This window comes from Chanodichthys erythropterus, chromosome 21, assembly GCF_024489055.1.
Source record: "Chanodichthys erythropterus isolate Z2021 chromosome 21, ASM2448905v1, whole genome shotgun sequence".
In the NCBI taxonomy this organism is placed as follows: Eukaryota; Metazoa; Chordata; class Actinopteri; order Cypriniformes; family Xenocyprididae; genus Chanodichthys; species Chanodichthys erythropterus.
The window spans coordinates 24,514,724-24,540,004 of record NC_090241.1 but is presented as its reverse complement, the minus strand read 5'-3'; the positions used below and the strand labels follow the sequence as shown (position 1 = coordinate 24,540,004).

General features: G+C 36.3%; 2 protein-coding genes across 2 annotated transcripts; both read left to right on the top strand.

Moving 5' to 3' along the window:
* Positions 1-2,612: 2,612 nt before the first annotated feature.
* Positions 2,613-9,127, top strand: rp2 (RP2 activator of ARL3 GTPase). Its single transcript, XM_067373442.1, has 5 exons — positions 2,613-2,923; positions 5,291-5,959; positions 7,043-7,157; positions 7,261-7,346; positions 7,855-9,127. The coding sequence occupies exons 1-5, from the start codon at positions 2,747-2,749 to the stop codon at positions 7,936-7,938; spliced, it is 1,131 nt and encodes a 376-aa protein (XP_067229543.1). The 5' UTR covers positions 2,613-2,746; the 3' UTR covers positions 7,939-9,127.
* A 608-nt stretch (positions 9,128-9,735) lies between these two features.
* jade3 (jade family PHD finger 3) lies at positions 9,736-24,869 on the top strand. Its single transcript, XM_067373281.1, has 12 exons — positions 9,736-9,889; positions 15,785-15,844; positions 16,578-16,637; positions 16,742-16,821; positions 16,970-17,127; positions 18,127-18,317; positions 18,429-18,640; positions 19,384-19,551; positions 19,789-19,905; positions 20,390-20,848; positions 21,554-21,671; positions 23,151-24,869. The coding sequence occupies exons 3-12, from the start codon at positions 16,589-16,591 to the stop codon at positions 23,993-23,995; spliced, it is 2,397 nt and encodes a 798-aa protein (XP_067229382.1). The 5' UTR covers positions 9,736-9,889; positions 15,785-15,844; positions 16,578-16,588; the 3' UTR covers positions 23,996-24,869.
* The last annotated feature ends 412 nt before the right edge of the window (positions 24,870-25,281 follow it).

Sequence of the window (25,281 nt, the reverse complement as noted above, 5' to 3'; positions counted from 1 at the left end):
ATCACATTTCCTTTGCTATATGAAAAATGCAAAGTCATCATTTTCTTGTTCTGAGTACTCTGTTTAAAACTAACTTTGTAGTATAGTAATGACTAAACTGTTTTTGAGAGTTTTGTATAACCCAAAAATGATTCATATTTAGTTTACACTTATGCAGAGTCCACAATTGACTTCACACCTATAGGTCAGCTCAGAAAAAGTTGCCAGAATTTGGTTACAATGCTGTAGACATCAACATTTTGCCAGTCAGGTCTGAAAACAACTTTCTGTGGTTCCTGAAAAATGTATTATTGGTAAAGACTAGTCTGTATTTTATTTTTATTAGTTAGTGTTTTTGATCACACAGATGAGTGCATGTAATTTACCGGAGAACATTTTATGTAAGTTGCTGAGCAGCTGAAGAGCCAAGTGCAATACTTGTGTTTCCTGTATGTTATATATTTAATTCAAATGTGAGTGATGCGTCATATACAAAGAAAAAAAAATCACTTTGTGTTTAAAAATATACTTTCTTTTCTGATGCCATGTCCTGATTGGTGCACATTACTTAAAAAAAAACACATAATCACTTCCTCTACTGAGAAATCTTTTATTTTGAGCAGAGAGAGTTTTTGATTGTATAGTGCAGAGTTTTTGTGTGTTAGGAGAGTTTGAAAGTGTTAAGTGTATTATACATGTGATTACATGAAGAAACAGATGAAACTGAGACAAACCAAATCCAGGAGAACGTGGCCGTGTCTCTAAGATGCTTGAAGAAACCTGCCTGCAAAGATACAGTACTGTGAAGAGTTTTAGGCACTTGTGTAAAAATGCTGTAAAGTGAGGATGTTTTTAAAAAATATAAATAGATTTTATTTATCAATTAACTTATATTAACTAAATCAAAACAATATTTTGTGTGACCACCCTTTGCATTTAAAACAGCTCTTGTCCAGGTACACTTGGACATCATTTTTCAAGTAGCTTTGGAGGCAGGTTTCTTAAAATCTCTTGGAGACACGGCCACAGTTCTTTTGGATTTGGTTTGTCTCAGTTTCATATGTTTCTTCATGTAATCACAGATGGATTTGATGAAGGTGAGCTCTGATCTCCATGTGGAGCACCGGCTGTTATCAGTCTTATTGTGTATTCAAAAATTTCACTGGATTATTACAATTAATGGCAAAATGAATATTTGGAAATGTGAACGGATATTTCCTATTGACACACTACAGCAAAAGATATGAATAACTGGCTTAAAACCTTTTTTTTTGTGGGGGGGAGATACTGATGTGCCTAAGACTTTTGCACAGTACTATATATTACAGTACTATATGTGTATATATATAGTACTGTGCAAAAGTCTTAGACACGTCAATATTTTCACCCCCCCAAAAAGGGTTTCACCCCCCCATATATATATATATATATATATATATATATATATATATATATATATATATATATATATATATATATATATGTATATATATATATATATATATATATATATATATATATATATATATATATATATATATATATATATATATATATATATATATATATATATATATGTATATTATAATTCACTGCATTTTTCAGAGTCTTTCATGTTGCACTCTTTCCCCTAGATGGGGCGTGACACTTGCAAAAAAGTATCAAAATAGCTTTCATCAAGCATATGAAGTTCGTGAAAACGAAACGTTGTGCCGAAAAAAGCTTCTCTTTTTTTTTGCAAGTAGGCTACTGATAGTGTGTGGGACTTTTTTTAAAATGTTGATTTTTTTTTGGTCTTTTCTCCTACGCACCTATCTATTACCTGCGGGTATGTGAGGGTAATTGTTAATTGACTGAAATCCTTATGAGTTCACATAAAAGTAAAAAACTGACATCTTTTTTGTTTTCTTGTTTCTTGAAATTTTCTTCTAAAATTAGCATTTTTATCAAGCTCATGTTTAGGTTCAGTAATTTCACTAGAATGGCAATTAATAGGTCCTATTCATTGCCATTAAAGTGAAATAACTGAACCTAAACATAAGAGCTTGATAAAAAAACAAACAAAAAAAAACACTAATTTTAGAAGAAAATTTCAGATGGCACTTAGAGGCTTTTTTCATCTTAAGGTGATGATACACGGGGCAACTTTTTGAGCAATGTTGCCGGGCAATTTTGCCGAGTAATGTTGCTTGGGCACTTCCCCATTGAGAATTGGCAACAAATTTTGATCTAAAGTATCCAGATAGAAAATTGTTGCCTATTCTCAATGGGAAAGTGCCCAGGCATCAAATTGCCCGGCAACATTGCTTAAAAAGTTGCCCCGTGTATCATCACCTTTAAGTCTTCAAATATATATATATATAAAACAAACCAGACAACCAAAAATGAAATCCATATGCACCAGTATGATTGACATTAATTACTGTGCAAAGATGAGTTTACACAACGCACGAACAAAAAGTTCCCTTTTGTGCATAAATAAGGCAGTGGTCAAATATCGTTATAACCCCCCACCTAACCCCTCCCCCCTTTCGCAGATACGGCTCAGCTTTGATTCGCTGTTACCTAGTAACGCGTTCCGCTGTAGTGATTGGCTCATTCGAGGGTCAAGGAAACGGGAAGCGCACAGGTTGCGTGTTCTTGACTACTTTCTGGGGAGGGAGAGTGAGACGGAGCCCTACTGCGACTGATCGAGAGTATTTCAGAAACGCGTGGCATTTACAACAGGAGGGGCGCACTGACATATCGCACGATTGATAGTCCATAAATGGGGTGCTTCTTCTCCAAAAAATCTAGGAGAAAATCTCCTAAAAAAGACTCTGATTTGCCCACTGGAGACGAGAGCGCTACGGGCAATGACCTCCCCGAAACCAACAACACTGCGCTGGGCAGCAACAGCAACCAGGAGGCTCCAAAGCAATACAGCTGGGACAAACGAGAAAAGGTACGACGCTGCGTTATCATAATCTGTTTTTTGTTCACTAGAGTCTAGACTATACGCAGACAGGGTATTATATGTTGCATAATTTCTTTAGGAATCATACAGAATGGAATTAAGGTCCGTCGGAAATAGCTATTATCATATGCGTTAGCTCAATTCTTCTTTTTAAAGCCCATTTTACGCCGTTCACTATATGCGTAATAACGCTAGCGAAGGGTTTGGCCCCTCTTGTTCAGTGTTTGTGACTGCCACTGTTGCTTTCGATTAACCATCAATACGAGAGTCTCTCGGCGGTTATATGTTTTCACGTGCTATGGTAAATTATAGACAGAGCTTATTATCGGCTTAAAGTCAGGGCACGTAACTTGTTTGCCTGGCGCTTGCCCAGATAGCGTTGTGTTAGGGATTAGCACATAAGTGGTGTCGCCATCAACATGCATGACACTATATCAGAGGGAGGGTGGGAGTGTCCGTCTGACCTGGTCTGCGCCTTCCACTACAAAATCATACAAAGCTTTGAGAGCTTTTGAAGTATGATTCTGCTATGTTTTAATATTGCCCTGGTCGATGCACTCAAGTGTAGATTGAAAGGCAATAAATACAAGAGACAAGTCCAAAAGTTTGTTAGTTTTCTCATATGGTCCGTCAATGGCAGTGTCTGATCTTATGGATTAGACCAGTAATTCACATATGGGGTCAAGGCCCACTAGAGGGCCTCAGCAAACTTCCAAGGGGCCCCACAAGATGTATTAATGTAAAGTATATATATAAATATATAATATAGCACTTTTCATTTTATAGTCCTAAATCTGGATGGGAACTAACAATTTCAATCCTATTGGAGTTTCCTATGAATTTTTAGCTTGGCTATTTTAGAATTATGAGTAATGTCTGTGGTTAAAATCAGCATTGAATGAAAATTCACCCTATCTATTGTGTAAATGCATCTCATTGTGAATGATTCATGTACTATGTTCTTTCTTCCATTGCAATTTTTAATTAAAATGTCATACTCTAGTAGTGATGTTTGCAAGACTCATCGAATCAACTTAAACCCCACACCCACAATCAGCTGCAAGATCTCATTCATTTTTGAGTCCAACGACAACATCTCAAAATCCAACCAACAACCGATGCATAGAACTAAGCCCCGACTTTATATTTTTTATTTTTTTATAATCTTTTACACTCGGATATATGTCACAGTATGGTAGAAAATATATTTTGCTCCATCATGACTTGAACATTACTTGGAGAGACTTTCACAACATAAATCATTCACTGTCATACAAGTTTTTTTTAAATACATAAACTGGTAGTATGTTGCTAATTAAGGATTAAATCTACCAAAAAGATACAAGTTTAAATACTCAATGAATCTGACCTGTAGTCCTTATATATCAATGGGTTAGCAACATGTTAAGTAAATGTTTTAAGTAAATATCTGGCCTAATAACCCAAATAGCTCAGGTTTGATCCCTGGTTGGCAGGGACAGTCTATGAACTCAAGAGTACTATTTAGCAAGGGTGTTGCTATGTGATTGTTAGGGTGTTCTGAGTGGTTGCTAGGTGGTTACTTACTGGCCCAAGTCAAAAGAGCTCTTAAAGTTTCTATGGTGTTCTGGTCCCCTAGATACGGCAAAGATCCTTCAGTTTAAATCTATGTTTTTATCTATTTTCTATTTTATCATCCACCAGTGTAAAACTGGTTTGCACACTACCTCAAAAAAAATGCATGATCTGAGGTGTCATTTGTGTCACAAACAATGCAGAATTAGTTGAATTTCAACCCTGTAAAGCCTGACGTATGAAAAAAACATTTTGTTTTTAATGAAACGAATTATAAAAGGAAAATCTAAACATTATTTTTGTAGCTATCATATTTGATACATCAGGCTTTTATGGCCTATATAGTATGATATAGTGAGAATATGGAGCTCACACTTGAGGAGGAAAAAAAATAAGTTTCATTCAGAGCTTCAAACTTAGCAAAAATATGCAATTGGGTGCAGATGTTGTTATTTATTTATATAGCAAAATGTTAGCTGAAGTTCTGATCGCTTGTAATATAAATAACACAGACTACCTACAAAAAATACATACTGTATAAATATCAGTTGTCACTCTATATCTCCCAATAATCTTAGTACTGCATTTCAATGCTTAGTTTTAGGAAAGCTCTATAGTTTTAACTTTGGGGGCAAAACATATAATGCAATTCAAAGAAAAAACGTGTCTAACTTATAAACACATGTCCTGTTACATCCTGTTGTGAAGGGAACCAGAAAGCAAAGAAGTGATAATGGTTTCATCACCTTTTTTTAAAGTTCTCCTTCTATTGACCTTGACATGTTTGCACTTTTGTTTCAGGTTGATCCAAAAGACTTCATGCTGACAGGCCTCAAGAATGAGACTGTGGGTCGGTTGCCAGGCAAACTCAATGGCCAGCAGTTTGTCATTCAGGACTGTGAGAACTGTAACATCTACGTATTCGACCATTCAGCGACTATTACCATTGACGATTGTGTGAACTGCCGCATTATTTTAGGTCCGGTCAAAGGCAGTGTGTTCTTCAGAGACTGCAAAGATATCAAGTGTGTGGTGGCCTGCCAGCAGTTCCGCACCAGAGACTGCAAGAAAATGGACGTCTTTTTGTGCTGCGCCACCCAGCCAATCATTGAGTCTTCTACGGGCATGAAGTTTGGCTGCTACCAGTATTACTACCCTGAGCTGGCTTTCCACTTTAAAGATGCGGGCCTCAGCATCTTTAACAACAACTGGAGCAATATTCATGACTTCACACCTGTTTCTGGAGAGACCAACTGGAGTCTCCTAACGGAGGATACTGTTGTCCTGGAGCATGTGCCTCTACCAGATCCTGAGTCAGAATTCAAGTCAGTGAGAATCTCTTCTGAAGCAAGTCGGAGCATCGTGCCCCTGACCAAAGGAGGCCGGCGTACAGAAAGTGAAGAGTCCTGCCTGTTTGTCTTCTTTTCCGGGGACTACACAACTGCTAATGCCCGCAAGCTTATTGATGAGGTTAGAACTAGTTTGATGCTTTTGATTTTCATTTATGGTTGCGACAGTGGGCGGTCTACAAACTGACATCATGTGCAGCATATTTGATCTTTGAATTAAATTCAAGCTGGAAGTTAATCAGAATGAATCAAAATTTCCTAATGTGGCATTTCTATAGAAAAGCTTTGTGTTTATGCCCTCAGTTTAACGTCTAGTTGAAAAATAGTGAGTTCATAGCAAGTTTTTCATGTTAATGGGGAAATTAAATCAGCTTTCTTCAGTCACCCCACCTATATCTTGAAAAGGGGATGTATACTATTCCCACTTCACTTATATTTGTAACTTTTATCCATCTTTGTCTGCTGAAGATGTTGCTTGTAAAAGTGTGTACAATTTAACAGGCTCCATATCAGTTCTAGTGTGCTTTTTAGTTTAATAATTGCGTAAAGGAAATGACTGACTGTCTGAAAATATCTTTGGTTGTCTGCACCTGTAATGTCTGATCTAGTATTTTTTTACGAAATACAGAATGGGCTAAACAGGAAGGGTACGTTTTGCTTCATAGTTAGCTTCATGCCATGAATCAAGCAGTTAAATTATCACAATTATAATGCACTTAAAAGAACAACACATTTGTTTTTGACATCATAATTTATCAACCCATTATTAAAAGTTAGTCATTCACATTAAGAATTAAATTGGGTTGATTTTATGCAGATATCAACTAGAGCAATATCGCAAGTTAATGTAGTTTTCACTAAAACTAACCTTGCACTCTGCATTAAAAGGATTTGTATTATTTAATCAAGCTGAAAAGAAATTCTCAGAATTAGCAGCAAACTTTTAGATAACATCTAGCTGTACTAAAGCGATTATATGAGGAAGAGACAGAAATAGACTAAATATTTGCCATCATGTGACCTTTTTGTCACTGGCTTCATTTAGAAATCTACCACTTTATAGTAGTGATCATTTAGATTTATTTTTATGATTCTCAATACAAAAAAAACAAATCCCAGCATGTCCACAAATGAATAATCAAGCTAATTTGCAAAAACCTTTAATTTTCTAACATAATTTTTCCCTGTATTCACATAAATGCAGGTGACCACCAAAGGCTTTGTCCTCATTCAGACCAAAGAAGTTTCCATGCGCCCTGAGGATGTGAACCGAGTGTTCCAGAATAATGCAGAGAGCCTCACTGAGTGGGTCACTAAAGGTGCCATAACGTATTGTGTTATACCACAAAGGAACATGCACAGGAAAAAAATTGTTTGTTTGCAAATATAAGTGTTATAGCACAATCATCTGTGTTCCTGCAGGTCCAGTGGTAGCCCTTGAGCTGAACGGAGATGGCGTGGTGGAGGCGTGTCAATCCATTGCCAATGAAGTGTTTAATGGGACTAAGGTAAATAAGCTGTTACTTCTCATCAGTGTTGGGGGTAACGCATTACAAGTAACACTTAAGTTACGTAGTAAGTTAGTAATCAGATTACTTTAAAGTAAAGTAACGCATTACATTTAAGCTTACAACAAAATATTTGAGCTACTGTTTCTAATAGGAAATGCAAGTTACTTTGTTTTCCAATTTACTGACTGACACCTCCCCATAATTGGGAGTAAAGTGCAGAGGCGTTGTGTGCACTGTATCGTCGAAGGATCATTTCACTTTTGGGGTGAAAAGGACTTTACATTTGCCAAAAATTGAACTTTTATTTTGTTGTTGTAAATAAAACACATTGCTTACCTTAAAAAGTAACTAAGTACCGCAATTAGTTACTTTTAGGGAGTAACACAAATATGCAACACATTACTTTTAATAGTAACTTTCCCCTACACTACTTCTTATGTCCATTTATCGAGTATGTGCTCTGATCATCTAACATTTTTCATGCTATCTGCTACTTTTCTTGCAGGTGTTTGTTTCTGAGAGCAAACAAACGTCCTCACGTGATGTCGACAACTTTTTCAACTTTGCCGACATGCAGATGGGACTGTGAAACTGGCACAGAGCGGCACCTTTCCTTAATGTGGGTTTATATTTGTTTGATTTTGTCAATTTTGTCATATTAGTGAATTGAAATTACTTATTGTGAAGCCACTGATATCTCAACATTTTGAGGGGTTTATAACCACTATTTATTCTTACTAGACCATTTTGCTCTGTGATCTGACAATTTTACATTTTCATGCCTATAAAACAGACAAATAGTCAGATTAGACAGTCAGGTTATTTGGATCCAATCAGGAAGGCAAGTGCCTTTAGATAGAGAAAAAAATCAAAGAGAACTGGAACTTTAGTCTAATCAAACATTGCTGTGGACAATTATATCACGTATATGCTGAAAATAATGAATCTGATTATATAGATATTTATTTAATTTTTTTCCATAAATGTATAGCTGGGAATCGTGTTTTATTCTCTTTTGCTTGGATACATATTTCCATTACATATTGTATAGTCACTTAATTTGTGTATACTGGATAGCTGTAAAAAATTACTGTTAAAATATGTCGATTGCCAGAAAACATGAATTGTGTTGAATCAGGTTTTTTTATACAACAGATATATACCATGTATTTTATTTCTTTTCCATTTAGCATGACTTTTCATTTGCCTCCAAATTATATTTTCTGGGGGTTCAGTATTTTTTATTTTATTTTATTGTAAACAAATGACATTCGTCCTCCATGAAAGTTTTTAAGGTAACACTGTTCTGAAAAGAATGTAAAAATTCAAACTGATACTTTGAATGTACTACTAAAAGGAGTTTTCTCCTTCACACTGCTCTATTTTTGTAGGAACGTTTTAGAGAGCACAACTTTCCTGTGACCAAAAAAAACAATTGTACAAGATAGAATCACAGTGTACCATTTTTTTAAATTATTATTTTCAAAAGGTTCTTATTTGTATGAGACAGTTTTGTAGAGCTGAATATAAGCTGTGATTTGTCAATACATTCATTTTGGTCTAAAGTTGTATCTCATCTCTTTTCATCTACAAACAGACACAAAGCTAAACTAGCCTTGAATATATTAATACAAATGTCAGTTGGTGTAAATAGTTTTGTCAGGTTTACTCTAAAAGTCTGATTCAGTATTGTTGCGTAATGTCACAACAACAATTTGTAGGCCAACCTGGAAGGTTATGTGGTGCACATTACTTGAAGAGACTTTGTTATGTTCTACAACATAATTAAGTTGCTAAATAAAAATTACAAAGGTTATCTGAATTGTCAAGCTCAAAACACACACACACACATATATATATATATATATATATAACACATATACATATATAATACTACTGTTAAAAAGTCTGGAAACTAATACTTTTATTCAGCAAGGATGCATAATGTTGATCAAAAGTGACATTAAAGACATTTATACAAAAATGTTGACCTATTCATCAAAAATTCAAGAAAGAAATGTAACCACAAAAATGTTTTACACAAAATATTAATTGTATAAAATATTAGCAACTGTTTTCAACTGTGATAATAGTAAGAAAGGTTATAAAGTTCAAGCAAATTGTTCATGCATGCAGACTACAGATATATACTATGATAACTGCTTATAAGTAGCTAAATTATTATTGCTACTTTATTTTGTATCCTAACATTAACTACCTCACAGCCCTGCATAATGGCTACTATGGGACATTTAACTACCCCTGAAAAAGGAATTTTGCATTTTGCACTGGCGCTCTCAGTCAGTAGGGCCATGAATTGGGCGGAGTTTAGGACCCAGCGGTCGGGTAGTACAATAGAGCTGTTGTGTCGTGGTGAGAGGGTGATTTCTGCTTTTGGGATATTGACAGTGGGACAAGAAAGAAAAAAATAAGGAAAATACGAGTATTTGCCGCACCTCTGGATTGCTGACTTGAATACAGCTTTGTGGAGTCTATCGCCGTGTGCGATCGTCCCGAAACACTGGATTTTTGGATGTGAGGTAAGGGTGCAGCATGAACAATACTGCTCGTGTCTTCACACAGGGTTCAGTGTGCCAGTTATCCAGGCAGCGGGGCCTGCTGCTTCCTACAAATCCTTCACGAGCATGGTTTTACGTCCACATTAGACAACCGGGACAGTGTTGATAGCAGCGATACCATTATGCTTCCGTTAAAGTTTGCGACCACGCTTTGAATGATGTTAAACACATACAGGAAGTGTTATTATGGCAGTAGAAGGGACTGTAGTGACTGGAGAGGGTTCGTCATGTAGGGCGGCTCGAGTTTGGCGCCAAGGCCGCCAGAAACCCTCGCGGGTACAGCAATGGTGGACGGCAGCACATAATGCTCCCACACAGACACTGTTTAGTGGGACTTTACAGTAAAGCATTTCTGTGTTTACCTTCCCATTGTTTATTTAGCAGTGCGAACTTACATGGACATACTCCCAGCATGGACATAGCTGAATATTAGTGACAAATAGTCATAACAACACAAGGGTTCGCTAAATGTATTTCTCCTCGTTGCATCATGCTGGAGATTTACAAAGAGGTGTTTGAGTTGATTTAAGTCTCGTGCATTGTGTGAATGCACAGTAGGTTTTTGCATAATTACTCTACTATAATTTTCGCTGGAATTTTGTCGCCCACTTTTCGTGTTCTGCATATAAATAGTGTAATCAGACAACTTTTGTTTTTATTTTGAAATGTTTTTTTTTTTTTTCTCGTTCGGTGCAGAACACTCTTGAAAATTCCAAATCATCAGCGCAATGAATTATTAAACCGATAAAACGAATAATTGTATAGAAATTACGTGCACCCTGTACATTTTAATTCAAAAAATGACATGAAATCAAAATTAAGTTTTAATTCTGAAGCGGTGCAACAAAGTTTGGAGCGGAAGTATCGTTGTTGGAATGCGGGAATACCCTCCTCGAGCTTCCGTTTCCCCCCACTGCTTCCCGCGAAATCCTATGCTTCTCGTCGAGTGTTAATTCAGCATTACATAATGAACTATATGCATTTAAAATGCTTATTTATATTTTTGCTGAAAGTAAGTTATGTGAGTAAGGTCAGTTTTATAGTACTTCTGATAGTCCGTAAACGAACGTTTGTTGGTGTAAGTTACTAGTCTTGTGTGAGGTACGTGTTGAGGTGAAGTAGTCCGGGCACTAGGTGGAGGGAATTTACTTTTAGTGAGTCGAATCTTCTGAATCATTTCACTAAAATATTTGTTCAATAGAGATTTGTTGTCATTTGTAGGGGGCATCTAACGCTGTCTTTATGCTGAAACCCCTTACAAATGACAGCAAAGGTTTTTTCTCTCCATATTGTCAACTTTTGAGTTTGACTTTTATCAAGTTATAGAAAAATATAACAAAAATTAAAGCCAAAATAAATTGAGTTTAAGTAACATTCGCTCTTAAAACCAAAGGTTCTATATTGACATCTATGATTCCATATTGACATCTATGATTCCATGAAGAAACTTTAACATCCATGGAACTTTTCCATTGCACAAAATGTTCTTCATAAATTGTCTTTAGATTATTAAAATGTTCTCCAAACACTTAAAGGTGCAGTCACATTTACTGTTGTTCGGCCAGTTTTTGAAATCCAATCATTTCAATAGGAATCAACAATTTTTAAGAATGTGTTCTGGAATTTCGTGTGATGGTGGAAGAACTCCCCACCATGGTTGCCAGGTTTTCACAACAAAACCCGCCCAATTGCTCCTCAAAACTAGACCAAAGGCATTTCAGGGGAGTCCCACGGTAAAAATCGTGTTCCGGGGGGTAAAATTCTCACTTTTGGTGGGGCTCCCCTGGTAAAATTTGCATTCCAGCGACTAAATATCACGTTATTTGGGTCGATTCAACCCGCTGACATGAAAAACAACCCAGTGTAAAAGTAGCCCAATTCTACGGGAAGACCGCAGACTTGGTAACACTGCTCCCCACACAGATTTAACAACAGATTCAAGTTGGCCAACTGGATTTGCAGTGTTTTCTGTGTGCTTCATAAATCACTAATAGACAAGGGACCCTTTTACCCACAAAATTTCGCTTGTAACTAAACACCAAAAAAAAAAAAAAAAAGGTTCTTTTAAGAGCTGATTGCTAAAAGTTTTTTGGGGAACCCAAAATTCATGTATAAAGACCAAATTTATACAGTGAAAAATTAAATATATTTAAATATATGTAAAATAAATGTGAAAAGATTGTTACCATTGTTACATCATTGAAAAAATCTACTCACTATAGCACTGTACTGTTCAAGTAATTATTTATTTAAATTAAATGTATATTTTATTTTAATACATTCTTCTTTTTTTAAGAAAATGTTTTTTTTCTCCTTTATTTATTTATTTGTTTTTACACATTTTCCTCTAAACTTTTCCACAGACACACTAGCACTCCCTTGTGGCCTCCTGTGGTTCCCTGGACCCCAGATTGAAAACCCCTGTCCTTCTTAATTTCATTAATTTTTCATTTAACGCTACTTCCAGTGTCGTTCATACTCGTTGTTCGTTCAGTGAAGAGGTGTATGCTTTCAACAGGTCCACCAAATATTGCTCCGGCTCCACTTAAATACTTTTGGTCTACTATCTTCGAAAGCAGGAATTGGAGTAAAAATAGTCAGTGCATGGAAGTAAACAAGAACATTCTAAAGGATTTGTGCAAAACATTTTGTTTACTAGCAAAACACCATTACTTAAATATAGTTCTTCTTAAGGGTCAGTTCAACACAAAAAATCAACGGCAAATTTAAAAAGATGCATAGGAGAGAGATTTAAATTTCAGTTATCATTTTTAAAGTGCATTTCTAAAAGAGCCAGTAAATGGGACAGTTTGTTGGCAGACTAGGTCAGTCTGAGGTTTCCTTTCGTTTATTTTATTTATTAAGCACTTTTACACAACTGACCCAAATGCTGTACAAATATGCAAAGACAATCACAACCATAAAACACAACAATAAAACCACAAATAAAATAACAGCAAAATAAATTCCTATACCCCATTAAATGCTAATGTGAGGAGGTATTCCTTAAGTTTGCATTTAAAAACACTTAGTGTGTGTGTCGATGTGGTGGGTGTGGGGGTGAAGTAACTCAGCAGCCTCTGATCTGTTAGTGTTGGGGTGTGGGGTGGTCTGTCCGGGCAGAGCATTGTGCTTTATGGTGCAGTAGGAGTGGGGGTTGGTTTTAGGACTCTGTCATTTTGTCTTGCCATTCTGAACTACAATGCAAGGCCACCCAGATTAGATAGCCTCCCCTTGCAACAAATTCATGTTTGCCTTAAAACCTTGCAAATTTGAGAAATAATGTCAATTTACCTTTCCAAATTGGTCTTGATTGACATCGACAACCCTCCTAATTGGTCTCGATTGAATTGGTCTTATTTACACAACCGCAGAAAACTGATTTATTATAGGTGGATTTAAGACTAGGTTTCAAATAGAGCCGATAGATATGATCCAATTCCTAATTATCAATGTGGTGAGCTAGTCACAGCCATTGTTTCTGCTTTTCATCATAGACTGTTTCAGTTTACCTCTCTCATTCCTTCTTAAATGCAGAGCCACAGTTCTTCACCCATTCAGTCTCATTAGTGTTTCCTTTTTAAAACATTTGCACTGTGCGAATGGGGGAGTGTGTGCGTCAGAAGCAGATGTTCTTCTCTGCGCTTGAAAGCTGGTCTGTTACTGTCACAAATGTGGCTTTAGATCGACATCAAGTCCTTCATGGAGCAGTGAAGAGGTGCACAGAGTGCTTTTTCCATTTAATTAGTCTAGAGACATTGCAATATATGAGTGCAGTCTAACATCTTATACATTTGATCTAATTAATAAATGCTTGTTTAGTACAGTAGTAGCAATCCATACTAGCTTGATAATGATATTAATAAGGATCATGCTAGAATTTTGTTAAAGGGTTAGTTCACCAAGAAATGAAAATAATGTCATTTATTACTCGCCCTCGTGACATTCCACACCCGTAAGATCTTCGTTAATCTCCGGAATGCAAATTAAGATATTTTTGTTGAAATCCGATGGCTCCGTCAGGCCTTCATAGCCAGCAATGACATTTCCTCTCTCAAGATCCATTAATGTACTAAAAACATATTTAAATCAGTTCATGTGAGTACAGTGGTTCAATATTAATATTATAAAGCAATGAGAATATTTTTGGTGCGCCAAAAAAAAAACAAAATAACGACTTTTATATAGTGATTGTCGATTTCAAAACAATGCTTCATGAAGCTTTGGAGCGTTATGAATCAGCATGTCGAATCTGCGGTTCGGAGCGCCAAAGTCACGTGATTCATGATTCGACACGCTGATTCATAGCGCTATGCAACCTCTCCTCATGCAAGCCATTGGTTAAGTCAGAAGTTGTCTAGTAGTTGTCTCTTTATAGTAATTACACACATCAAGTTTATTGTTTGTTTATATAAGCAGCAAATATACTATTTTGCAAAATTTTGTGGTCTGCAAATTCAATGTATAATGAGTATGCAATATATTGCAGAGTTTATTTTGGAGAGGCTAGCAATAACAAGCTATTTTTTAAAGCATAATCTCATCCTCCCTTCAGAGCATCTCCAAAGCCACGCCCTCCTCCAAAACACATGAACGCACACAGCCAGATCAAATTCTGCAAAGCGTCACGAGAGATGCTGTTAAATTACCTCATGTCTTAAAACACATAACATTCCAATAATATTGAACATTAATGATATAAAGAGCTCTATATACATTTTTCAGATACATTTTTTTAAATACTTTTAAACAACTTCTATTATTGATTGCTATCAGGATGTAAAGAGAATTTTTAACAAAAAGTGTTTATGAAAAACATTTCCTAACCTACCTTTAACTGGGTGACAGTGAATATTTTTCCTATAGACTACCATGTCAGAACAAACAGGACAACAGTAGTTTTGGTCACACACACCATAGTTACAACTTATTTTATATTTTATAATGTTATAATATTGAGAATGTAAGTCATTGGGTGTACCTGTTCAAGCAGGTCATTACACTCTGTTGCTCTATCTGAAGTTTCTAGACTGTAGGGGGTCTGGGCAGACAGCACTAGTACTATCCTGTATGCTAAACTGTTACATAACACAGTCACACAAATTCCCTCTCTTGGAGGTTTTCGGGTTGGTATGATGGTGAAATGACTTGAAATCTTGTAAATTCCTGTTGTTTTGTTTGTGCAGTGAATGATTTTACAGGATTGCCGAAATCGCACAGTCTGTAGCAGGCATCAGGGAGCTCCAAGGCTTTAATTCACAATATGCTGCTAAATATGCAGATTCCTTCTCGACTCTTCTCATCCTGTCTGTGGTATTTATAGTGTCCGCTCTGCCAGGCAACTGCCTCACCAACCACAGAAATAACCAACTCAAACGATAGCACAATGTTTTCAAAAGTCGCTACACAATGGTCAGAGACGTCCGTCTACATTTTTATGACTATAGCAGTTTTTAAAATGCAACTTCTCCCAGATGTTTATTATGCTAAGTGACAGCTAAAGCTTTTTGAAAAATATCAAAACAATATGTTAGGGGGAAAAAAAGTATATTAATCTAATCAGAAGAGTCAGTTCTTTAAATAATTTGCCTTGCTTAATATAAGCTGTCCTTTCAAGGTGTGTCTGTACATAGTTTCATACGTGTGGTTTGGCTGCAATTGCTCCTAGTGAACCAGGTTAATATTTATTTAAGGAGGCCCCTCAGTCAGGTATTGGAGACTAATAAATCACAGTACAGGCTGTGCTTTGCTGAGTGTCTATCAGTCCTGTTACCCTCCAGTGCCTATTTTACTACTCCACATTTTCATTTAGACTGTAGTTTGTGTTCTCGCCTCATGTCTTATTCTCTTTTTCAGGCATGAGCGAGAGGCGGAAGCACAGCAGAGGAAAACAGTAGCATGCTCTTTGAATTTATGGTAAGTAAAAAACAGCTCAAGGAAAGGAAAACCATTAAAGATGCCCTCTATGGTTATATCATTTGATGGGACAAATATACTATGATACTGAATTATTAACATGTGCATGTGTCATTTATTTACATATATTTGGCACTTAAAAGAATACTATGGTATTACCATCAGGGTTCCTACGCAGTTTGAAAAGTATGTAATTTGATTTGAGTAATTTCAAGGTCTGGATCAGTATGGAAAAAAGAATAAAACAGTTTAGGTTTATTAAATTTGTATCATGTAAGTGCAAAAATATTTGCAGATGACTACTGTATACCAAATATAATGCGGAAAATAATGATGTATTAACCATTTGTTAAATATGATCTAAAAACAACCGAAAAGGTTTGGAAATTTGAGTCTGGAAAAGTATGGAATTTTGAAATAGAAAATGTGTAGGAAACCTATACAATGGTAAATGTAAAAATCCCCCCTCAAAATTAATAATCAAGTAATTAATTTCAACAACTATCAAATAATAATAATAATCAGCATATTAGAATTATTTCTGAAGGATCATGTGACCCTAAAGACTGGAGTAATGGCTGCTGAAAATTCTACTTTGCCATCACAGAAATAAAAAATAACAAAAATACCAGTACTTGTAAAACGAGTACTAAGTGAAATCACTGTGCCTAAATTGTTTAGTGGAATATGGTTGAATTGAAGATGTTTGAGCTGGACTTCTCTTTCATTGCAGGATACGTCAGGATGAAACGACTCAGGACTTCAAGCAGCAGTGACAGTTCAGACAATGAGAGTGAGTCAAAATGAGCTTTACAGAATTCGGAGTCTATGTGTAAGTTTTATAGAGAACAAAAATATATATTTATTCTTGACACACTCCGTTGTTGTATCATAAAGGTCCCTCGACGTCCTTTTCCTCTAACAAGTATGGAAGCAAACCGGGCACCCCCGCCTCTGCTCAGAAGAAACCAGCAGAGGTAAAAACAGAAGAATATTACCTTAACCTGTTTTAAGAACCTTGATTTTTTTTTTTTTTTTTTCAGCAGACTTATGAATTAATTTTTAAAGTAAAACTAGGCATATCACTCATTCAGGTTGATATTTGGTCTTATTTCTCCCTTGTAGGTGTTCAGAAAAGACTTGATCAGTGCCATGAAGCTGCCGGACTCTCACCATATTTCTCCAGAGGATTATTACCTGTTGGCGGACACATGGAAGCAGGAATGGGAAAAAGGCGTCCAAGTACTGGCCAGTCCAGACACTATCCCTCAGCCCTCTGTGAGGTATGCCACTTTGAATAAAAGCCAGTAAAAAAAAGGTTTTTGGACATGTACCATCTTGCATGTGACTTAAAGGGATAGTTCACCCAAAAAGGAAAATTCTGTCATCATTAACTCACCCTGAAGTTGTTTAAAACCTTTATGAATTTCTTAATTCTGCTGAACCCCAAAAAATATATTTTGAAGAATGTCGGTAACCAAACAGTGTATGGACCTCAATGTATAGCATATTATTATTTTTTTTTCATACTATGGAAGTCAATGGGGCCCATCAATTGCTTGGTTACCCTTATTCTTCAAAATATCTTGTTTTGTGTTTAGCAGAAGAAAAAAATTCTAGTAAAATAAATTTTGGGTAGCAGAGCAAAAACAGTTAAATTAAGTACTTGGTCATCGCTGTCAGTTATCGCAGTTTCCTATTCAATCATGCATTTAGATATGGTTGTTCTTAGCAGCATGAAAAACTAAACTTGTATTCAGATTGTGAATAGATAATAAAAATTACTGTTACTTAATTTTTCTGTTATAATAAAAAGGTGTCTTAACTATACAATGAATCTCTTATTTACATCATGTTTACACTTTGTTGGTTATAATAAAAAGGATTCGTTGAACAAAACAAAACCTTGTGCGTTTTCAACTTAATTAAAACTAGCACCTCTGATAGGCCATTGCATTCACAAGCTCAAGAGATATGATTGTGATTGGCTACAATGCTCAACAGCTGTAAAAACACACTGTAAAAAGGAGCCTATGACACTCAAACATGAACAAGAGCATTTGAAAGCAGCGTCTATCAGCGAGTACTGAATACACCCTACTCTACTCTACTACTGGTACTGCAGAAATGCTGATACTGTCAACTTTTTTTGCTTTTTTGTTTTACTACCGACTGGTACTGGTAGTACAGGTCTTTTATAATAAATCATTTATTATAAAAACGGCAATATTCCATTTAAAAAAAAAAATTCATGGTGGCTATGTTTTTGTGTGTATGTGTAGGATAATAGCAGAGAAGCCAAAGGAGGTCCTCTTCACAAAACCGAGGAAATATATTCAGTGCTGGAGTCAGGACTCTACGGAGACGGGTTATGTCAATATCAAGGAGCTGGCAGAGGCTATGTGCAGATATGACCTAGATGATATGGATCTATACTGGCTCCAGAAGCTTAATGCAGAGCTTGGGACGATGGGTAAGAGAGAGGATGCCTGTAAAAGCTAGGCCTGGTCTGGTGTTTTCCCTGTAAGATTTGGTGTCATGACTTGCTTCAAAGAATAAAGTACGATTTGTATGTTACATGTAGGTGACGGGCCGGTGGATGAGCTGACGATGGAGCGGGTGATGGAGGCACTGGAGAGGCAATGCCACGACAACATGAACCACGCCATCGAGACGGAGGAAGGGTTGGGAATAGAGTACGATGAGGACGTCATCTGTGATGTATGTCGCTCACCTGACAGCGAGGAAGGGAATGACATGGTCTTTTGCGATAAGTGCAACATTTGTGTGCACCAGGTGAGACATTTGATATTATCAGTAAATTGCTAAGAATCTGCAGGATATTTTGTCAAGAAAGACAAAAAAAAGTCTTAATTTTAACTATCCTGTCATTATTTTTTTTTTTTAAATGTATTTACATTTTTGTAATATTGCAGATATATAAACTACTGTCAAAAAGTTTGAGGTCAGTAAGATTTTTGTTGTTGTTGTTGATGAATGAAATTGTAAAGTTGATTTTCATCTTGAGATCAATCTTACTGTTGTTGTTTTTTTTTAATACTTATTCATCAAAAATTTGAGCACAAGTTTATAATAACATTATAATAAATGTTTCTTTAACACCAAATTAGAATTATTTCTGAAGGATCATGTGACACTGAAGACTAGAGTAATGATGCTGAAAATTCAGCTTTACCAAAACAGGAATAAAAAATTACATTTTAAAATATTTTAAAAAGGCATTAGAAAGCAGTAATAATATTTCACAATATTATAGTTTTACTGTATAGCCTTAATGAACAAAAAAAAAAAATCTGACTGACCCCAAACGTTTGAAAAAGTGTAGTTTTGGTTGTAATGTTGTAAAGTTTAATTGTATATTGTATTTTTTTGCCATGAATATAGCCTTTGATGCTGATTAATATAAGAAAAAAATAAATACATGTTTGTAATATTTCTATAGTATATGATTTTATTAAGTGTTGTGAACTAGAAGTAGATAAGTTTATAGCAAAACTCATGCTTGTATTTTGTTGCAGGCCTGCTATGGCATTGTGAAAGTGCCAGATGGAAACTGGCTGTGCAGAACTTGTGTGCTTGGTATCAACCCTCAGTGCCTTCTGTGTCCTAAAAGAGGGGGTGCAATGAAGGCTACCAGGGCGGGCACTAAATGGGCTCATGTAAGCTGTGCCCTCTGGATACCGGAGGTAAGTTTTGTGTCACAAAAATGGAATTACACCTTCTTTATCATCATGCTTGTATGATCTTAATGTTGTTTCATAAATAATAATATTATGAAATTGAGCTTTCGCTCCTGTCAGCATATTTGCTATTTGTTAGTTTACTTAAGTATATTATATAGATAGTCTCGGAGTTAACAGACACAAAACTCCACTTTTGATCATCTTTAAAGAAAATAAGTATTAAGAATTTGTTTGTTTTAGGTGAGCATTGCATGCCCGGAGAGGATGGAACCCATCACCAAAGTGTCTCATATTCCCCCCAGTCGCTGGTCGCTCATCTGCAGTCTCTGTAAACTCAAGACTGGAGCCTGCATACAGGTAATGCTGTATAGGGCAAAGAAGTAATAAATTATAGTTAGTGAATTATTGCTTAGTTGGATATGTGAAATTAAGCACAGAAAACGTCCTTCAGTGATGTCATTTTTACAAATCGAGTGCAATAGGATGAAATCATGGATGCAAAATGGTAGTCTAATTTTAATTGTATTTAATTTAAATTATTCAGCAAGTAATGATAATTTTATGAGAACAGTAATGTATTAAAATCTGTTTATATTGTACCATTAATATATTTTTTAAATATACGCAATGTGTAGCATAAAATCTTTCATTTAGGTTTTTTTTTTTAATAGCCTTCAATTTGCATATTGTTTTTAAGAACATTGAGCAAGATTTTTTTTTCTCACAATTATTGATTATTAAATTATGATATTATTATGATAATTATTAATTATTAAAATAATGGTTCTAGTTTTGTCTTCCAGGCTGTCCATGTTTTTTAACACTGTCTCTTGTCTTCTAGTGTTCGGTTAAGAACTGCACCATCCCTTTCCATGTCACTTGTGCTTTTGAGCACAACCTGGAGATGAAGACCATCCTGGATGAAGGTGACGAGGTCAAGTTCAAATCCTACTGCCTGAAGCACAGCAAACCTAAAGCAGGCGAAGCGGGTTTGAGTCCGGCCCGTCATAAACCTCCGACTGAGACTGAGAAACTGGGCTTGAGGGCGCAGAAGCTTCAGGAGTTGGAGGAGGAGTTCTACACACTCGTTCATCCTGAGGAAGTGGCCCAAGACCTTGGACTGCCAAGCCACCTGCTGGATTTCATCTTTCAGTACTGGAAAATAAAGAGGAAAAGCAACTTTAATAAGGCCCTGCTGCCACCTAAAGAAGATGAAGAGAACCTGCTGCAGCAGCCACAAGAGGACAGCATCCACACACGAATGCGCATGTTCATGCACCTGCGGCAAGACCTGGAGAGGGTGGGTACTCATGCCATAATGGATGAGATGTACTTTTTTTTTTTTTTTTTTTAGGCATAGGTGTGGATCTGCAACAACTTGGTAGTCTTTTTCTTGCTGTGAGCAATTTTCCCATTATTATCCATGTTTCTTTCTTTCTTTCTTTTCTTTTTGTGAAGACCTTTTAGTTTCGGTTTGAATTTAGTGTTAATGAATTGCTTTTGATTGGTGTCTGATTGGGCTTCCTCAAAATCAAGTAGTTTTAAAGACAATCCATATCTTATTTTATTTGATTCTTGAATTAATAAATGCACAGTTCAGTTGGTTTATGTACACTACCATTCAAAAGTTTAGGGTCAATATGATTTTTTAAGTCTCTTTCCAAGGCTGAAAAAAATCTTTTTCTTTGTATTTGAATATAAATTTAAATCAATGTTGAGTACTTTAAAAAAAAAAAAAAAAAAAAAAAAAAAAATTCAAGATTCTTTGATAAATAGAAAGTTAAAAAAACGCATTTATTTGAAATAAAAATCTTTTTTAAGATTTTAAATGTATTTACTGTTTACATTTGATTAATTTAATGCGTTCTTTCAGAAAAAAAGTATTACTGATCATAAACTTTTGAATGGTAGTGCAAATGCATGCTTAAATCATCAGTATCATGTTGTGAATTTTTGATTTTATGATTCTTATATGCATATATGTGTTTGTGTGTCATTTTGTCAGGTGAGAAACTTGTGCTACATGGTGAGTCGAAGAGAGAAGCTGAAGCTGTCCCAGAGTAAAGCACAGGAGCAGATTTTCAATCTACATGTCAAGCTCATTAACCAAGAGCTAACTGCAGGTAATTTTAATTGTTTTTGTTGTTGTTGTTGTTTTTTTTAGTTAAAGGCACAATATGTAACAGTTTTGCAGTAAAATATCCAAAAACCACTAGGCAAGTGTTATATATTTTGTTCAGTTGAGTACTATCCCAAATGTTTGAAACTATTTGTAAATCGTGAGAAAATCGCGATTTTTAACCAAGGATCTGGGACATGTCTGGGAGTTGCCTATCAATGGCGTCATACCCCCGTTACCCTCAGTTTCAGGTTTTATTTTGTAGAAACCATGAAAACACCAAAGACGCTTTAATATATTACATGTTTTATTAGACAGTGGAACAACTGTTTGGTTACATTTATAGACAGAAAACTTGTTATATAGCTCAACACGTTTAGTTTTATTGTTTAAATCTAGTTCTTTATTTTCCAAGAGTACAATTCTTTTACCATGCCTCAGAGAAAAACTTGTCAAGTAGCTAAGTAATACAGCATTTTCTTCATCATACAATACATTTTAAAATTAATTGCATGCCATTTATCAACACTAGCCACCCACCATTTATTATGATATTCTAAAATCAATCTAGCTTACTGCAGTGTGCAACAAGTGTCTCGCAGCAGCCACAGAGTGAACACAGAGTAATGTTACAACATCATTTTCAACACACTCAAATGTATCTAATATGATAAACAGCGCTGTGTTACCTCATACACTTGACCGGAAGAAGCAGCGCTTAAATGGTTAAATAATTTGTTTACATGTTTATCCTTAGATTCTAGATTTAAATTCATGCAGCCATAAAGATCCAGTGAATTAAAGGGTTAGTTCACCCAAAAATGAAAATTGTTCATCCTCGGAACACAAATTAAGATATTTTGATGAAATCTGAGAGGTTTTTTTTTTCTTTTTTTTCATTGAAAGCAACAAAATTACCATATTTAAGGTCCAGAAAAGTAGTAAAAACATGGTTAAAAAAGTCAATGTGACTACAGTGGTTCAACCTTAATGTTATGAAGCGACAAGAATACTTTTTATGTGCAGTGCCAAAACAAAAATAACTACGTGTCATTCTGCTACGCTATTTACGCTGCAGAGCTCCAGCTCTTTAGTGGCCAATACTAAGCTGGCGTTCTGACATTTAACCTGGAAGTGCTGAAACATAAACAGCATATGACAGGGGAGAGACGAATTTGTTGAATAATGTAATTATTTTTTTGTTTTTGCACACAAAATGTATTCTCGTCACTTCATAACAGTTGGACCACTGTAGCTTTCAATGGAGAATTAAAAAACCTCTCGGATTTCATCAAAATATCTTAATTTGTGTTCCAAAGATGAATGAAGGTCTTACAGGTGTGAAATTACATGAGGGTGAGTACTTAATGACAGAAATTCATTTTTGGGTGAACTAACCCTGTAAAGATAACCGTAATCTTGCGTAACCTGTCTTTTGACTGTCCAGCACCACTGACTTACTGACTCCTACTTTTATTGACAGGGCTTCCAGTGTCCTCTTCTTTAGAGAACCTATTGTTCCACCCTCCTCCCAGGATAACCCTAAAACTCAAAATGCCCAAAGTGTCGCTTGGCAATGGCAAAACCAGTTCCAAATCTGGTAATGGACCCCTGTGCCCGGATAACAGCGGAAACGTATATGACACTAGTGAGGGAGGCATCGGACAGGGCAAACCGCAACTCCATCTCGGACGGGCACGGATAGAGGAGCGCGCCAACGGTCTCTTGCCCGCCTCCATCTACATACGGCGAGATGGTGGGACTCCCCCATTGGCCATAAAGCAATCGGGCAAACCCCTAGCGCTACATGCTGCCCTCCACGGTCAATCATCCAATGGGAAGAGCAAGATTGAACCAGAGAAAACCCGCCCATTGAAATCCAACGGCATTATGGACAAGCCCGTACTCCAAAGAGACACTTCCTGCCAGACGCCCACTGAGAAGGACACATGTAACAAGATTTCAGGGAAAGGTCAGTCAGGTGGATTCCACAAAACCTCTCTTGAGCACTTCAGTCGATCTCTTAAGGAGGCCACTGTTAGTTTAGTACGAACTGAGGACCTTCGGGCCTTTGAGAAGAACGCACGCAAGACTTCAGCATTCTCCAAACCGGTTTCCAACGACCAGCCTCTAGGGGGCAGCAGAGCATGCCAGGAGAGCGATGGCTACTGCCCAGACGCAGAGCTCAGTGACTCTGAGTCCGAAGTTAAAGGGAAGTGCCGGAAGGGAGGGAGGGGGCAAAACCAGAGAGGTCCAGCTGGGGACTATGTCAAGTCAGCCAGCCGAGCAAAACTGTCTTTTGGCTCTAGGACATCAGTGCAAAGGTGACAATCTTCAAAAGCATCTCAAATCTACTGCCACAAATTACCCTAGTTCTTCAGCGGTAATTAGAAGTGCCAGATTCTGTTTTCCTCTGTTGAGGATCAGCCGATTGGATTTTAGTGCGGTGTGCCAAAATATCCTTGCTGGCTGATTGCAGAAGTGCAGATTGGTCTATTTTTGGGACTGATATATATCACTGTGTCTCTCTACCCAGCCATAGTGTTTCTGCTGCAGCTGCACTTGGACTCATACATGATGAGAGCATGTGTAGAGTAGGTTTTATGGGCCGTGAAGCAGTGTTTCTGTACATAAAGGAACCTCCGTTTTTTGACTGTACATAGTAGTTTGTGTTAAGATGTGGAGCACATTCTGATGCTTTCCACGTACTGAAACATTATCATACTTTCTTACTGATATGCTTATGCAAATAAATAAAGACTTAAGAACTCTAATCTGACAAATCATGATTGTTCTGAGGATCTGTTTGTCTGGCCGGACTTTTTTTGCCGCCTTTTTCTGTTCTTTTTGGTCTCTCTTCCTCTTGCTTTTAGTTGTTTTCACTTCTTTGTTAATGTTAGAATAGCCATGCTTGAGTTAGAAAAGAAAGTGTTTGTGTGCAACTGAAATGGTTTTCCATCTGTCTTCAGAGTGTGTGTGAAAAGATGTCAAACCTTTAATGTTCTTTTTTTTTTTTTTTTTTCCTCATCCATTTTCTGTCACTTCTTAGCACCAAACCCTTTCTTATGTTTTCAAAAGACCATAAAAATGGCCTGTAATAAAGTGAGAATGGATTTTTATGTGCTTGAGATGTAGTGAGTGTTTTAGCACAAGAAAAATAACACATGTTTTGGCATAAAAGCATATGTGTATCCAAGTCAGTCAAATAAACTGGGCTCTTAGTATTAATTACAAAAAATGCAGATATCTCCTCAGAAGCAGGCACAGATTTTGTCCTCTGTAGAGGACATATTTTAGCAAATTTCTCTGAGACCATACATGTGACAGTTTTAAGCCTGGATGCCCTGCACTTTCAGGGCTTTTCAGAGATACCAAATGTTTGGAGGTTTCACCGTAACTCCTTCTCCTTTAAAAAAATGACTGACATTGACTGAATTATCAAATTTAGCACTCTTTTTGTAATTATCACTTGAATCAGACTAATTTTCAAATTGTCATAAACTTTAAACGTTATGGGATTTTAAATGAGAATATGATTTTTTTTCTTATGAAACAGTGATTTCATACATGACCTCTCAAGATATCAGACTCACAGTATGTTTTTTGGGGAGACA